The following is a 17,286-nucleotide window of genomic DNA, read 5'->3' as shown; positions in this document are numbered from 1 at the left end:
TACAAAGAATATCCTCTTCTAAGAAATAGATTTTATTAGATTTAGTTTAAATGATATTTATTAGATGATTTTAGAATAGATGATAAAAGAATAAAGAATGAAATTAGATTTAAGTGAATGAATATTTATATTAGATGAAAATTAATTCTTAGATGAGAACTTATTTGTAGATGAATTCTCATTTTTAGATGAAGTTTTTTTGATGGATGAATAGTGATTATAAAATATATATAAAAAATTAAAATATATATATATATATATATTATCTATAAATAAATTTATTTATATAACTTATGTTATAAAGTATAATTTATAATAAATATTTTATTTGATTAATGAATTTAATTAGAGAAATCAAAGAATAATTTAATCAAGATTTAAGCAATAGATAAAAACTTATAAAATCACATAGTTAATTCACTTGTCATGAATTAAAATAAATTTCCAACTATTGGAGGTTTATTTTAGCTCATAAACTAATATTGTAAGATTGATGTTTTCAAAACATTGTAGATTTTAAAACTTATCTATGATTGATAAATAAAGTTTATTGGTGTGCTTTTATTATAAAAACGTTTTAAGTACATTACATTTCTTTTTTCTTTTTTCTTTTTAAATTTAAGTTGCTTGATAGCTAATTTTATTAGTAAGAATGATGAATAAAAAATTAATATTATCTCATGTAATTTTTTTGTAAGATGACATACTTCTACTAAATATTTTACCTTACATGCATATAATAAAAGAATTTGGTTTATTCATATTGTAGATATCTTATCACTTTAATGTATATAGTGTTGCTAGATTTGAAGAATTTTTTAATTAATGATGGCCATATCTACAAACATACCTTCTTTACACTTGTAAAAAGAATAAATTTGATAACAAGTCTTAAATACCTCCATCCATATATTAAATATATATATATATATATATATATATATATATATATATATTATTTTTTTAAAATAATGGCATGTTTTATATTTATATTATAAAAAGAAGTATATGACATGATGAAAATACTTGTGTAGTATTACAAATAATATTAAAAATAGTATTTATAATGTTTTTATTATACCATGAATTATATATATATATATATATATATATATATATAATAGTAAATATTGTCCATCTTGTGTTGAACTTTTAAATTCATAACTTATACATTTGTGTGTGCCATCTTTGGATATTATGCAAATCATCCAAGTTTTTGCCATTAGGCTTTCAAAGTTGTCTTCTTTAAATTTTACTAATAAATCTATAAGGTGTCATCTTCAAATTCTAAAAAGCCTTTGTGCTTTTCAAATAAAGCTTCTAAAGCTTCAATGAATTGTCCAAGAATCACACTCCCTTAGTTCATAAATTTTTTTATCAGGTTTGAATTCATACATTTATATTCTAGGAATTCAATGACACCTTGCAAGAAGACAAAGGCGAGAAATTAAAGACTACATGGAATCCACCACAATTATAGAAGTAGTGCCACTTTTCATAGTCTCAATTAGGAGCTTCTAAGTACCATGCCTAGTGACCTTATAGTGCTATTCTTCGCAATCTACAATAATATGTAGATTTTAATCTCTAATTGATGAAAAATTGAATTAGTGCTTTACTTTTGTTTCACTTTTGATGAAAATAATAAAATATGAAACCAATCAAAGATGATTCTTATCTCATCTGGTTTATCCCATTGGTTTATTCTCTTGAGTTGCTTGACATAAGAGATAGATTCAAGGATTGAAAGATAGAATCTTACAACATGGTTAGAATACAAATCATTCTATTCAAGCAAAAAAATATGTTGTAGAAGCATACAATGAAGGTTTGTGTAACATTTCCGTCAGTCTTTTTGTGAAATAAAGAAAGATAAAAGATAAAAGAAAAAATTAATACATTTCAATAGATCTGAATCTGAAAAACCAGTGTTGATTGAAGTAATTTTTTCTTAACTTTCTCCATAAATGAAAGCTACTTTGCCCAAGTCAAGATGTACACATTTATTGGAAAATTAAGCATCTGGCAAAAGCTACAACCAATCAGATTTGGTTCTGAGATCAAGGATCATATCCACACATGAATTCTGCAGCAATTCATGCAACCCAAACACCAAACCATGAAACCATGGCAGAGTTCGCCAACTCCCTGCACCATCTGTTGCCATGCACCCACAATACCACAGCAAGCAACCAACCAACCAACCAGGTGGGGGGAGGGGGAGATGTACTGCATCTTAGCCATGAAAGCCATGAGGTTGCATGAGCCTGATACAAAGCAGGGGTGCGCAGCGGAGACTAGTTTCTGATCATAGATGCAGCCATCAAAGTCAATCAGGAAGGAAGGGAGGAAGGAAGGAATGAAGAGAGTGCATGGCAATGTAAGCAACGGAGCACTGGCTTCTCAACTTTCTTCTGTGAATCTGCTTCAGGATTCCTCATCTTGAGAGTCCCAGTGATCCACTTTTCCCAGTACCCTCAACTTGGGGCACTTTCCTAACACAACGCGGCGGTGCCGTTGGAGGGGTGGCAATACCTGCACAGTTTCTTAGGGATCGTCAAAGATGGAGTATAAACTTCTTGCTGTCTCGGAATATTCGTGGTTGTGGCCGTTCTAGGGCTCGATGTTCGTAGATGCGCTTCGTTTGTCCTGCTGAGACATCTAGATGTTTTACTTCGTGTCCAGAATACCCGGTCATGTTGTTTTCTGTGTGTGGTTATCGAGTAGACTTGGTCATGAGTTGGTCATCACTACGTCTGAGCTGTCGAGGTCTGGGTGTGACGACCCTCGAAACCTCATCAGTGGGCTCGCTTCCCTTCGGTCTCCATGTTTGTGGTGGAAGGACTCTGAAGGCACTACATTGCACATGTACCACCAAAAGTGGGTGTGGGAATTGACTTTCAAGGTACACGAGAGTAGTTTGTGAGTTCGGATATGCTCCAAGGTGGGACACTTCTCCATCTGAGTCCTTCCAGGACGTGAACGTCCTACGTAGCTCAAGCAGCCACATTCTGCATGAAGGATGTTAGGGTGGATACTTCTTCAGTCAGAAGCAAACAAATCTTTTCGCCTTCCAGAAATTGAGAGTGACGCACTCTGCTACGTCCGTCGATGGGAAGTAAAATTTGGGTTGCACATGCGATCGTGGGCAGAACCAAATGGCTGCAATAGTGAATATGTGATCATACGCATGTTTCGATGGGCTCTTCGCCTATGTGCCACTGACTCTTCCACGTCCCAGACCACACCTATATTTAGCCTTTTAAGCTGGACGAGTGTAATAAAGATCCAGGACGGAAGGCAACACTGTTTTCATATCAGAGTATTGCGAGGGTCTGCTTGGAGCGCTGTGACACATGAAACGACAGAATTCAATAAAAACTAAATGAATAAATTAAAAAAAGACGAAGAAACCCTCGCAAACGAAAGTCCCTCAACAATAACTCAAATTCTGTAACCGAGGGCGTCAGGTAAAAGAAAAAAAAAAAAAAAAAAAAAAAAAAGAAAAAAAAAAGGGGGGGGAGTTGATCGGAAAACGCTTCCAGCACGGCTCTGATCAGACATGATTTTACCACGCTATGACTGCAGAGAGAGACTAGATTGAATTTAAATTCTATGTCAAAGTACCAAACGAATTGTACAAGGAATGATCTCCAAGGAACCGAATTCGGAAGGAGCTGTACTGTGTCTGAAGCTGTTAAAGTAAAAATTACATTGTATGGACAAAACGGTATTAGTGGTTTGTGATTTCAGCGTACAGAATTTTTGTTTTATTGTTTTGGCTTTTTGTTTTTTTGTGTACTGTAACCACCAGTAGCAGACAAAACCCACTGCAAGGAGGAGAACAGGTCTGTATACCGCCATTGGCTGCTTGTCACCAAACAGGAGCCGTTTCAGAGTGGCTTCATTGGCTTTTTTCCTGAATGGATCTGTCTCATATGATGAACAGAGAAGAATGAGGCTCTTTGGATATGCCACTCAGAACCAACAATACGCTAAAAATTGTCACACAATTCAGCTGGGGGGTTTGCCGTTCCAAGGGCATTATCAATTTAGCTTTTGGAATCGTTTTCCAACGGCCGCGAGACAGGTGGTCAAGGTTGTCGTGCCATTATCTGCTGCGGTGAGACGTCGGATGGATTTTATGATGTTGCCGGAGCTGGTTCCCCTCGGGCCCACGGAATCCTGGGAATGAAAGGCGTGCGTCTCTGCGTTTCAAGTCTTCCGCGTGTGCAGTTTGGCCGTGGTGCTCACCACAAGTGGACCAATGAAAACCAGTGCTCGCTCTTCACTGGCTCATGGACGTCGACTACCATGGCCCCCAGACAAAAGTACAAGAAGGTGCTCATCGCAACCTTCCAGTGTATTACTCCGCAGTGACATGGGTGAAGCCAGACAAGGTTCCTTTAGCTGCCCTGCAACTTCCGGTGTTGAGTTAGCTCAGGCCCCTCCAGGAGAGCCTGATTCAGGCAGGGATCATGCAGGATTTCTGGAGTTGTTCATTCATCTGGAGGGGTTTAAGAGATTATTGAATTTTTTTGTTCTTTCTGCGAAGTGATTGCAGTGCTGGCCTACATAATGGTTGATATGTCTGGACACTCCAGGAAATAACTTCTCTGCCACGCTACGACATGCTGAACGTGAGTTTGACAGCCCTATGAAACTTCCTTCCCTCGTCCTCCTCCGTCTTTGGCACCACTTTAACTAGCCCGTCTCCAAAATTTTACTCTGACAGGCCTCCCGCGTTGCACCGTGTGAACTTGCGTGTGAGGGGAAGAGGGGGTAGAAACAACTCGAAATAGGGCAGCAGATGAACTTAACTCGAATGATCTGATTTAAGTCACAGGATTCGGTTCCCTGGTTGGGCCACGGCTGGAATCAGTCCTTCTGGGCCACGCGATAAGACAACTCCAGGATCTTAGCTGGTAAACCGAAAGAGCAAGCATGGCGAACGAGCTGTTTGAGGCTCTGGAAGATCTTCCAGAATGGACCAACTTGAGGGAGCTACTTTCTACGATAGAGGACCAGATGGGGAGGAAAATCCGTGAGCAGATTGAAGAGGCTCTAGACAACAGGGACGACAACCAAGTGATCAACGTGAGGGAGCTCTTGTCTGACATCCAGGATGAGCTTGGCTCCTCCTACTTCGACTCCTTGCTGCGGAATGACGAATCCTCGCAGCAAAGCGGAACTACTCAAAAATGAAACTTCATAATAAATTAATACAATATCAGTTGGAGGGGGGGGGGGAGGTGGGGTTTCTTCCCACACTTCTAAGAGGGAGCTTCAGTGTGCCAGAAAAAAAATTACCTGCAGATGTTAATACCAACCAAGAGTCGAGAATAGTTCTAGTGGGTTACAACGTGCCGAAGTAGGGAGCAATTTTGTAGTAGTTCTGGAGAACTATTCGGTTGTCCATATTGGCTTTCACATTACCTTGTAACGGGTTCATAAAGAAGAAGTAATTTCCGAACGCTAACTCTGCGATTGATTGCATGAACGCTTTCACTGGAACTCGAATTTTTTGCTCACAAATGTCTGTCAACGACCCACCCACGTTGCTCACAACCTTCTAAAACGAAAGCAAAGTCAGTTTTCATACCGTCCTCATTACTTTGAATGAAGAGTTATTTATTTATTTATTTATTTATTTCTCTCCTCCTCTTATTTTTCCTTTAAAGTCATTCTTATTATGATTATTATTATCGTTATTCTTCCCCCCACAGCAGCAAATGTATCAAAAGGTCAAGAGCCAGGCACTGGCATCATGGGTTTCAAAAAAGCTAATTGCATGAAGTCAAGACAGGGAGTATGGAGAAGCCTGGTGTTGGACCACAATGCAGTGTCCTTTCCTCAACAAACTACAACACATGCTAATATTAAATTGAATACAATTTAATATTAGCATCTATTTAATACTCAATATTTAAATCTGTTTGAGGTTTTTAATAATTAAAATAAATAATATAATAAATCATTTAAAAATGAAAATAAAAAATTTGTTAAAAATAAACTTCCATATATATATATATATATATATATATATATACACAATATTACATATTAAAACTACTTTTTCATGTAATGATTTATTGTTCCTTTTGAAAGAAGTATTTTTTGCACAAAGAAAAATCCATAAACAATAAAAATAACTTTAGTAGAATTTTAAAAAATAAATAATCAAATAACAATGTGCTTAAACTTCTTTTGATATTTATACACTTTCATTTTGTGTACTTTCAATCAAAATCTCATAAAGTAGATGCAGAATACATAGAATTGAATATCACATCATGAATTGAATCCAGAAATTGACCACAACAACACAATAATACATGCAAGTAAATTCTCTGAACGAGAGAACAAACGAACGAGATCATGTGGAAGGAAGATTGAAGAAGGTCATGTCTCCACACCATCGTCCTGGTGGGTCTGGACGTACGTCGTGTGCGTCGGTCGTCCTTGGGTTTCATTTATGCACGTACGTCGGGTTCCCCTTCTGGGTCAATTCCACGTCAATCCAGGGTTCCCCAAAAGAACCCCCCCCACAAGAAGAGTACATTCATGCATGGACTTAGAGTGGGAGAACATTACACGAAATAAGTAAGTGAGCAGTAGTAGCAGCAGCAGTAATACTAGGAATGAGGAGCCCCCCCCCCAGCCTGCTCCTCCGCCCTCCCTCTTGCGGCGCGAGTGCCTTCGGAATGGGAAAGCGTGCCGACGTCCTCGCAACGTCACGCTCATTTAAGGGGGTTGGGGGCGGGGGCGGGGGCAGGGGCATCCATCTATCCATCCATCTATCGGCGTGAGGCGAGACTTTGAGTTGGGACGCGGAGATGCGCCATCCATCTGTCCTGTGGAGGAGGTGGAACGGGAGAGAGTGTGCTGCTATGATCATGCTGATGCCGATGCTGTTGTTGTTGTTCGTTCAGTGGCTCTGATCTCGAAACGGAGACTGGCACGGGCTCCCCATTTCGCATTTCGCATTTCAATGCGCGGTTCCGCCCTGCACAGCCCTCCCACTCCTCTTAGGGTTTCATGGGGACGGTCCTCAGACGGACGAACGAACGAACGAACGATCGGACGAAAGTGGACGAACGGACGGGCTGACGTCGTCCTCCTCGTCCTGATGGATCTGCTTTGTTATTTAATAATGCAGGCACTTCTGTGTATCCGAAGTTCTCAAAACCATGAAATGATTTTGTTTTACTCCTTTCTTTATAAAATTATGTTTGTGAGTTTAAGAATACATGAATTATAAAAAATAAAAAAAACTAATGAATTATTCGTTAAAAGGTCTCATTCAATGTGTGCAAAAAGTTTTTATTTATTTATTTATATTTATTTTTTAAATGTTGATGGTTTTATTATTCATAATTTATATACTTTGATGTGTTGTCACAACTTAGAGTGCTGAATAGAAATATCAGTAATATCTTCTCAGCTTCATTTACAGCAGCAAAAAGAGTTTGTCTAAAATCATTAATTAACATTTTTTTATATTCATATATATACATATATATATATATATATAGACATACATATATATGTTGAGGTTCCCAATTAATAGCTTCCGATGAATGACAATGTTGTGTTGGTATCTCATTCTAAATTACATGAATAATCCTTTAAAAGATATTTACATGTGTATTGTTTTTGCACTTTCAGTGGGATCTCAAATGTTGAATGTGTAGTACATCCTTAACTAGGAAGGTGTACAATAATTCTTGATAAAGCAACACATGAAAATATCTACCAAAGTCTTAAAGTTCTTATTGACTTTATGATAAATGCAAATGTATTACCACTTTTTTCAAATGCCTGCAATGCATATATTTTCATTGTTGTTGGTTGTATAAGTGATTAAAAAAAATTAAAAATCAATTTTTTTGTATAAAGTCTATTCAATATGCTTTAGAATCAATCTGTTGTTGCTATGTTTGCTCCAAATTCTGTTTTTCAATGGCATAGATCAAAATGTCAAAAATCCTCTGGTTCTTTCTTAGATTATCAAATACTAAAATACATAAAATGAGTTTTTTTAAAAATGTTACAATAGAGAGTACTTCAGTTTTTGTGAATATTCAAAAAATTGTATTCATTTAATAATTAATATAAGAAGAAATTATATAAATCTTAGATAGGGATATTGGATTAGCTATCAAGATTATATATAAATAACCAACCATCTAAACATATAATCTTTGAATATTTAAATAAAAAAGTCGCTTAATCTTATAGTTTGAACTATTTTTATTGAATAGAGATTTATGAAAAAGAATAATTTGACACAAATATAAATCCAACATTTTTCTGAAGTATGAAGAATACATTATAAAAATTGATATTAAAAAATTTGATTTATTTAATAAAATACTAATAACAATGTTATAATCAGCTTCTAATAGAATTCAATACTAAAAATAAAATCACAAAAATAATAATTATAGAATCTTAAGTCTTTGTAGAAATCTACTTGTAGCATTAAATATTATAAAATATATTTTATTGTTCATTAGAAACATTCAAATAGTATTCTAAATACATTATTTAATATTTTACAATTGATTAATTTATGACAAAAGAACTATAATTAGATAGAAATATTAATAATATTTTTATTGTTGCCAGAAAAGACTCAAAGCATAAAATATAAAATTTTAAAGTTTAATTAATATTAATAAAATAAAAATATAAACACTATATATTTAAAATACATAGACAACAGCAAACCAATGCTAGAAATAATCTAATATAAATCTAATTTAAAAACATGTAGTGTGTTGTAAGCTTCCAACTCTAAAATTTATAATTAATATAAGAATTGTAAATTGGTAGAACGCATTGACCAATATCGCATCTTAGCAAATCCTTTTACAATAATATTTGATTTTAAAATTTAAATTAAATGGCTATATTTTTTCTCTTATTTTTATAAAAATTTTACATATGAGACTAGTTTTTAATACTATAAATGAAGGTTATTATTAAAAACATATATATTTTCTAAAAATTATCTATAATCAAATAAATTAAATAAAATAAAAAATAGTAATCCTGATATGAAGTGCTATGATTTATGTTTAGACTAATAAATTGCAACAATAACTAAATACACTTATAAAACAAAATCTTAACAAGAAAAAAAATACAATAATTAAGCCTATAAAAATATATTTTAATGTACTATATTTTAAAACCTTGGTATTTATACTTAAAATAATTCATTGATTTTTGTTTCATAAAATATTTTAGCAACTTTAAAGGTCAAATTTTAGAACGATACTTATTTAAAAACGCTTTATTTTAATTGAAATTATTATGTATCTTTTTGTTAGTTTTTTTGCTTATTTTTTTGAATTTTAATAAAAGTACGATTTTTTTGATTTTAAATATATTCCACAAAGAGTTTTCTTGAAATCCCAAACTTTTAATCATAAAAATTATAAATTTTATTTCCCACTCTATTTTAATAAAACATTATCTCTATTTGAAAGTTTTTTTTAGATATCAGATGTTGTAATTCTTGTAAATAATTCATCCAAATTTTACTAATAATTATAAACCCCATTTTGTAAATAAATCATCTAAAACTTAGCAATAATCATTAAACCTCAAATTGCAATATATATATATATATATATATATATATCCTACCAATTTTAAAGTATAAGAACTTTTCATTACATTCAACATTTATTTCTTAAATATTGTGAAGAGCAAGGAAACTGAATTTGATCAACCCAAAGTTGGTACAACAAACCGGATGCATGCATAGAAGTAAGTCTCACAACGTGATTCTTCTTGACGGGGCTGAAAGCAAGAAAGGCAATGACAGGATTGGCAAAAGAGGTGATTCCATGCCTCTGCATGAGACTGAGAGAGAGAGTGAGAGAGTTGGGTAATTCAGTGCCCATCGGAAAGTGTGGCAACACTCGATCAGACACTGAGTCGGCGGTCCCGCAAGTCGGCCATAACTATCATTGTGGTGAGACTTACGTTATATATATATATATATATATGTATATAGATCTATGTATACACATGTAGACACAGAGAGAGAGAGGGAGAGAGAGAGAGAAAAGTCGAGGTCCTTTGCATGGAGACGAGAAAATATTATCTTATTGTCATGTATTACAAGGTTACAGACATGATTTATATACGTATCAAGATCCTTTTCTGCTATCTAATGTGCGCTGTTTTAGAGCAATTCTAGCCTGATGTATGACTTAGAGAGTTTTAAGGCAAAAGCAAATAACTTGTTTCCTACTTGCTAGCCTATTCCTTTGCAAATACAAGTTGCTGAGAAAGAGCGACGTGGACATTCATCTAGATTCCCTCGCACCTAGTTGTGAACATCATGAGGTGCGAATGTAATTAGTTTCAACACCCTCAGTCTCACCTTATGATGATACTATCAGTTCAACAAGTTTTAATGATAGTTATGGCCGACTTGCGGGACCGCGATAGCGTGGAGGAGGTTAAGGTGCGCATCCTGCATTAATTTCAACAACTGGTGTTGGTAAGTGTCTCTTCCCCTCAGTTTTCTGAAACAGTTTCTTCTATACTCTAGATTCTTCGTCCTTTATCTTCATCTTGGTGATGATGTTTGCAGTCGCAGGCATTTGCAGTTTTGGTATGGCTAGTGATAGATTTTGCACGTCGTTGCGTGAGTCTCGTTCAGTGGATTGTGGTTGTGTTGCTTCGGTGCTAGGGACTTCTTCTTTCGATGTCACAACCCAGAATCATCGTACTGCCAAGATTAACGATGTTGCATGTGATGAGACCTTGCTTCTTAGTCCACCTAATGGTATTGTGTCCAAATTTTTGTGGCGCAGGCTCCTTGTCTCTCGCGCTCCCTTCCTTCTATTTCAACTTCGGCATGTTTCCCAAGCGTGAAAGTGCTTGGTTGGAAGCTTCTTCAAGTGGCAAGTTGTTTCATTTTTTAGTATGGACAATCATGGTTATGTATAGCATTGTGAGTCAGAAAAGAAAAATCCTCTCCCTCTGACCTGCCGTTACAGAATTGAAATAGATAGGTTTAGAATTCTATTGGAGGAGGATTTGAGTGACTATTTGTTGGGAAGGAATTTCTTATCCTGTGAGAGCAATAGCGCTGATACGGAAGAAATAGCTTCTGGATGCAGTTCAAATGTGGGCTCTTCTGACGAGCACATTTACTGGTAGGAGGCTCACTCTGAGAGCTCTTAGAGGAGCTTATTCTCTTAGAGGAGCTCTTACACTCTTATTCTCTGTCTAAGTTGTTGAAAGGTCACCCTTCCCAACGGCTTGTAAATATATCGGCCTCTTGCTCACTTGTATGGATGTAGGTTATCTTGATGTCACATTCTTCAACCCTTTCTATAATGTAATGATGCTGCAACTTAATGTGCTTAGCTCTTGCATGCAGCACTAGGTCTTTGACCAACTTGATAGAACTTTGATTATCACAAAATACTTTTGTTGGCTTTGTTAGTCCCTCTCTCAACTCAGTCATCATCGTTCGCAGCCACAGGATTTCTCTCTCCGCATCAGAAAGAGCTCTGTACTCCACTTCTGTCGTGGAGAGTGCTACCGTAGGTTGCAGCTTGCTGCTCCAATGAAGTGGTGCCTCCTCTACTTTCCACAACAAGCCGGATGTTGATCTCCTCTTGTTCAGATCACGTCCCTAGTCTAAGTCAACAAAGCCTTGTAGATCTATCGCTGTGGCTTTCGAAAAGTTCACCCCAAAACTACTGGTTCCTTTGATGTAGCGGAGGATACTTGTAGCAGCATCAAAATGTGGTCGTTGAAGGGTTGATATGAAACGACTGAGGCAAGTGACATGGTAAGAAATATCAGACATGGTATGAATAAGATAAATCAAGCTTTCAATCAAGCTCTAATACTTGTTTATCTCCACCAAATCTGCTTCTATATTCACGTGGAGTTAACTACTTTTATCAGGGTTGTTGCGGGGGCACCATTCATCATCTTGAACTTCTTGAGGAAATTCAATGCATAGGTCCTCTTGAGCAGCAGTATTCCATGCGGGAAACGAACAAATTCGACTCCAATATAAATGGTGAGTAACTCCCAACTTTGACATTTCAAATTTGTTTTCAAGTTTGTGCTGAAGTGCATCAATGCGAGTTGCATGATTACTAGTAATTAATAAATCATCAACATAAATTAGAACTATCATGGTTAGCTCACATTCCTGACAGAAGTACAAATTGTGATCTACTTCACTTTTGACCATTCCAAAATCAATCAGGAACATATGGATTTTGATGTACCAAGCCCGACTAGCTTGCTTAAGGTCAAAAATCGCTTTCTTACGCAAACAGACCTTACCTTGATCCTCTTATTGCAAAAGACATAGACCCTGAGGCAGCTCCCTGTGCACTTCCTCCTGAAAATCTCCATTCAGGAATGCGGTTTTAATATTTAGATATCAAAGTTTCCAATCTTTCTTTGTCGCCATGATCACAACGAACTTGATGGTTGGCCAGTTAATCGTTGAGGCAAAGGTGTCTTGATAATTGATACCTTCCCTATACTTAAAACCTCGGGCAACAAACCTTGCCTTGAGCTTCTATACTATACCATCGGCGGTCAGCTTTGTTTTAGAAATCCATTTCGAGGTAATAGTTGATTTGCCCTCTGGCCTGTGAACCACCTCCCGGGTGACTTCTCGCTTCCTCAAAGGCGTCAAGATCTTTTAAATCCACTACGTATATATAATCTTCAAAGCACACTGGTAGCCTTCTTACTCAGGTTGACCTCTTGTTTTGGATCATGGGTGATGTATTCGACAAAGTCATTTGTGTGCTTGATGTTGAGGCCAAAGTTAACTTTTGATGATCATCTGTAGATGGTTCCAGTTGAGACTGCGAACTAGCATTCTCTTTTGGAGGCGCGACTTTGTTGATTCAGGTGAGATTTAGCCTTGTACTCTCTCCTAGTGGTTGCGGTGGCATGATTTGTTTAATACTCAGGACTGTTTTGTCAAAGACGACGTCCTTACTTATCACTGTTTTCATTGTCCCAGGGGTTAAATAACATGTACGTTTTTGTAGTTAGATCATAACACAAAAAAACAGCAAATAGATTTAAGCTGGATTTTGTTTCTTTGATATTGTGGAATGTAAACATATGCCAACAATCCAAAAATCCTAAGATGATTGACTGCGGGTCTGATTCCAATGTACCTCTCTTTTGAAGTGACACCGTTGTTGCTGCGTGAGGGGCATCGATTGATCAAGTATGTGGCCTTGTTAATTGCCTCCGACCAGAGGTATGCGGGCGTGTTGCTGGCAAAAGTCATGGGTTTGGCTCATTCGAGGAGCGTTCTATTCTTACGCTCCGCAACTCCATTTTGGTACAGAGTGTAAGCTTGAGTTTTTTTGTGGACAATACTGTTACTGGTGCAGTATGCTTTGAACTCCATCAATGTAAACTCCCTTCCTCGGTCTGCTCTAATTATTTTGATGAAATCTTCTGTTGCATTCTCTATCATATAAAATCTTTGAATATTTGGAGAGCTTCTGATTTCGATTTAAGAAATAAGTCCATGTCTTCCTCAAATGATCGTCGATGAAGGTCATGAAAAATCATGATCCGGATAAGGACTATGTTGGTATTGGCCCGCAGAGATCCGAATGTATAATTTCGTTTCTCTGCGCGGCCCTACTTGCTGATTTCTTAGAGACGTTGGCCCTCCTATGATATCCTTCCATGCAGTGTGAGCATGGTCTTTCTACCACAGTCCTTCTACCGCAGTTGTCATCCCCCGGAGAGTTTTGTGATTGACATGACTTAGTCTAGAATACCACAAATCAAGTGAGTTTTGTTCATCAATAAAACAAATGTGAGTTTCTAAGCTAACGGAGTTTAACCCATGTAGCCCATTGGCGGCGTCCCAACTTTCTCGAGCGATAACTTTTGATGGATCAAAAGCGTTCACAATCATTGATAGTGTGTTGGGCCAAATGTTATAATACAGCCTTGGTCCGTGATGCTATCTACAGATAACAGATTTTTTGTGACACCAAGAACGTACAAAACATTGCTAATCTTCTTTACTTGTCCATCAGATTTAAAAAATACATTTCTTTTTCCTAGTATTGAATGAGAAATTCCACTTGATCAGCAAACATTAGAGTCTCCAATTGTTTTCAACTCAAACATTTTGGATGGATCCCTCGTCACGTGCTTTGTAGCACCGGAGGTTAAATACCGACTAGCAATGTCGTTGTTGTTGATATCAATGTCGTTGTTGTCGACATCATAGCGGCCTCGAACATTTCAGAAGCCTTCATTGGCTCTTCCGTCATTGTTTCTTCTTGCAGAGCATGAGCTTGTGTTCTGTGCTCCGATCGACGTCTAAATTGAGATTTGTATTGTTCTTGTTGGTGTATTGGTGGTTTGACGCATTCCCTTGCGAAGTGGCCCCGAACTCCACAGTTGTTGCAATGTCCTCTCCGCACAGTTCTAAAATATTCTGGGGCTTTGAAGTTCGCTGATCCACCTCTTATCATTTTTGCTCTTGAGGTGTTGAAAATAAGTTCTTTGTCCTCTGTAGAATGTGCCTATATGCTTTGTTGCTTTCACTACTGAAAGTGCTTCATTTTGATTCCCATCGCCCTCCCTTCTTGCTTCTTCCAATAGAAGTTTGCCACAAAGTTTCTCAAACTTGGGCAGCTCGTCCTGACACAATACGACTTGAACAAAAGCGTCATAGCTTTTTGGTAAGGCTCCGAGCATGATCTGAACCACCCTGGTGTCTTGTACTAGGTCTCCAACACTCGAGAGTTGGGTGACCAGCTCCTTTACTCACTTGATAAAATACTCCGTAGTGGTACCTTCAGCCATCTTGATATTTCCAAGATTTTTGCTGAGATGAAGAGCTCTTACTCCGTTCGTAGCTTTGAAGATATTCTTGAGTGTGTTCCAACACAACAAAGGGTCTTCACTTTCTGAGACATGGTGCAACACATTGTCTTTTAGTGAGAGTATTAGAATCGTTAAAGCTCTATCATTTCCCCTTGTTCTATCTCAAGTGTGATCTCTCCGAGCTCCACAATAATTCTAAATTCTTGTGGGCAGACATAATGCCAGAGTTCCTTCTTTCTCAAAATGGTTCTTATCTTTATCTTCCATTTCCCATAATTGGAGGTACCTTCAAGCTTGTTGGGGTCAGTGATGGAAAAAGATCCTTTAGTAGTCATTTCAACAAATTTTAGTCCTCTCTCTGTCTAGATGTCGAACTAATTTTCTGCAGTTGTGATCTTGCCTTCTATAGCAATCTATAATGGTTTCAAAAACTTCGATCAATACGTTCACTCGACAACAAGCTTTGCTCTGCTATGCAAGTCGGTTCCTCCACTCAATTGTGATCTTCAGTCGACTCCAAGCTTCGCTCAGCGGTGCAAATCGGTAGCTCCACTCAATCGTGATCCTTAGTGAAGCAGGCACCTTCGATTACTTTCAATCAGCTTGCATGGGTCTCAAAGAAACACTTTCTTCGACTCAATCAAGAAAAAATGTAGATTAGTTGCTAATGCAACAACTACATATTCGACAACATCGTTCTGATATCAAGTAGAAACCAAGGTTCTTTGCATGGAGACGAGAAAATGTTATCTTATTGTCATGTATCACAAGGTTATAGACGTGATTTATATACGTATCAAGATCCTTATCCACTACCTAATGTGCTCCGATTTAGAGCAATTCTAGCCTTAAGTATGACTAAGAGAGTTTTAAGGCAAAAGCAAACAACTTGTTTCCCACTTGCTAGCCTATTTCTTTGTGAATACAAGTTGCTGAAAAAGAGCGACGTGGACATTCATCTAGATTCCCTAGTTGTGAACATCATGAGGTGCGAACTTAATTAGTTACAACAATATATATATATATATATATATATATATGTGTGTGTGTGTGTGTATATGAAGTAGATGCCGCTTATCAGTGCCACAAGTAGACCAGGGCCGTGTTTCCTCCAGTTCGCAACACCGATAGCCCTTGCAGATTGGCCCTCCACTGGCACACTTGAATGCACAAGTAGCCGGGGCCTCCTGATGCAGGAGACCTCCACATCACGAAGGAGCCCTGAGGTCCCTCGGATTGGAAGCTGCATGCCCACTGCAAGTGCTGCTTCGTGTCGAAATCGAACTGCAGACTGGCTCCCGCCACCGCGTGGAATGACGGTTTCTTCTCCACGTTTGATTCGCAGATGATGGTTACTTGATATGGCAGATTGTTTTTTATGCTCATAATGCCATGATCCGTTCCTGGTTGGCTCAGTTGCCCTCCCACGACGATGCACAGGGATGAGACTGCAAGAGCTGCCGCAAAAAAACTGCCGAAGCCCATCATGGAACTTGTATCCGGCATCTTCAACGGAGGATAGCAGCACAGGAGCTGTTACGAGATGATTCTGCACATTCGGCGTTTCAATTTGAGCTTCTCAAATCGAAGAAAAAAGAATTGCAAAAAAAGAAACGAAAACGAACCTTCAGAGAGCTCCGAAACTAACAACTGGAACATGATCCATGACAAGCTAGGCATCGTGGTTTGCAAACGAAAGAGCCATGAAATTTAAAAACTCGGGGCTGATCATGTCTTCTCCAAACAAAGATCTCCTCGGGTACGCTCTGAACACACAATCCCAAGATCATGAAGTGAAGACCTTCGAGCTACTTAGAGCTATGTGGGAGATCTGCTCGAAACCATTGCAAACCTGGAACCACGCCAAGCCAGAGAAGGACCAACAAGAGCAGAGAGAGAGAGAGAGAGAGAGATAAATAAAAATAAATAAAAATAAAAATAAAAAATTGCAAGAGTAATGTCTCCGAAGAGAGCGTGGAGGTTGGTCACCAACCTGGCTGCGGCGATGGTTGCAAAATGGGTGCAGGCATCCTTTGTATGCAAGATCCAGATGCGGATATTCATCTCGGTCTCCATCAAGCACAATGCCGACACCATCACCTCCCACTCACACATTTCCTTGTCAACCGGCGTTGCATCAAGGCAAGTCAAGTCAATGCTGCTCCAGTGACTTGTTCATATCGTCATGCAGCGGTGGTTAGTTTCAGGAAAAAAGGAATCACCATTCTACAGCTAAAACGAAAACAACATATCATGAGGGAGGTGAGTCCAAACCTGCAGTACGAAGCAATTTTTCTGATGAAGACGTGGGTGATCTCTTTAGAGAATTGTGGGACTATGCCACAATTCTGATGGGTGAGGATTTTCTGATGCTATGAACCATCTCAGTTGATGCAGAATTCGCTACGC

General features: G+C 37.6%; 1 protein-coding gene and 1 long non-coding RNA gene across 4 annotated transcripts; one reads left to right on the top strand and one right to left on the bottom strand.

The window, feature by feature from the left end:
• Positions 1 to 10,561: 10,561 nt before the first annotated feature.
• LOC112292762 (uncharacterized) lies at positions 10,562 to 13,527 on the top strand. The gene is made up of 4 exons (XR_012219107.2): positions 10,562 to 11,183; positions 11,754 to 11,827; positions 11,947 to 12,064; positions 12,857 to 13,527. It is a non-coding gene; the product is annotated as an uncharacterized LOC112292762 (long non-coding RNA).
• Positions 13,528 to 15,598: 2,071 nt separating this feature from the next.
• On the bottom strand, positions 15,599 to 16,888 carry LOC141046255 (uncharacterized). Of its 3 annotated transcripts, none has more exons than XM_090256102.1 (2): positions 16,871 to 16,888; positions 15,599 to 16,426 (listed from the first exon to the last, which is right to left on the bottom strand). In XM_090256102.1, exon 2 carries the CDS (start codon positions 16,381 to 16,383, stop codon positions 15,955 to 15,957), a length of 429 nt encoding a protein of 142 aa, XP_090112228.1. In that variant the 5' UTR covers positions 16,384 to 16,426; positions 16,871 to 16,888; the 3' UTR covers positions 15,599 to 15,954. The 3 variants fall into 3 exon arrangements, with proteins under 3 accessions (XP_090112228.1, XP_073395227.1, XP_073395226.1); XM_073539126.2 differs by lacking the exon at positions 16,871 to 16,888 and adding an exon at positions 16,679 to 16,864; XM_073539125.2 differs by lacking the exon at positions 16,871 to 16,888 and adding an exon at positions 16,526 to 16,672.
• Positions 16,889 to 17,286: the final 398 nt, after the last annotated feature.

The sequence above is a fragment of the Physcomitrium patens genome, chromosome 15 (assembly GCF_059467195.1).
Source record: "Physcomitrium patens ecotype Gransden chromosome 15, ASM5946719v1, whole genome shotgun sequence".
In the NCBI taxonomy this organism is placed as follows: domain Eukaryota; kingdom Viridiplantae; phylum Streptophyta; class Bryopsida; order Funariales; family Funariaceae; genus Physcomitrium; species Physcomitrium patens.
Note: the sequence above shows the minus strand (reverse complement) of the source record. Positions and strands in the feature narration are given on the sequence as shown.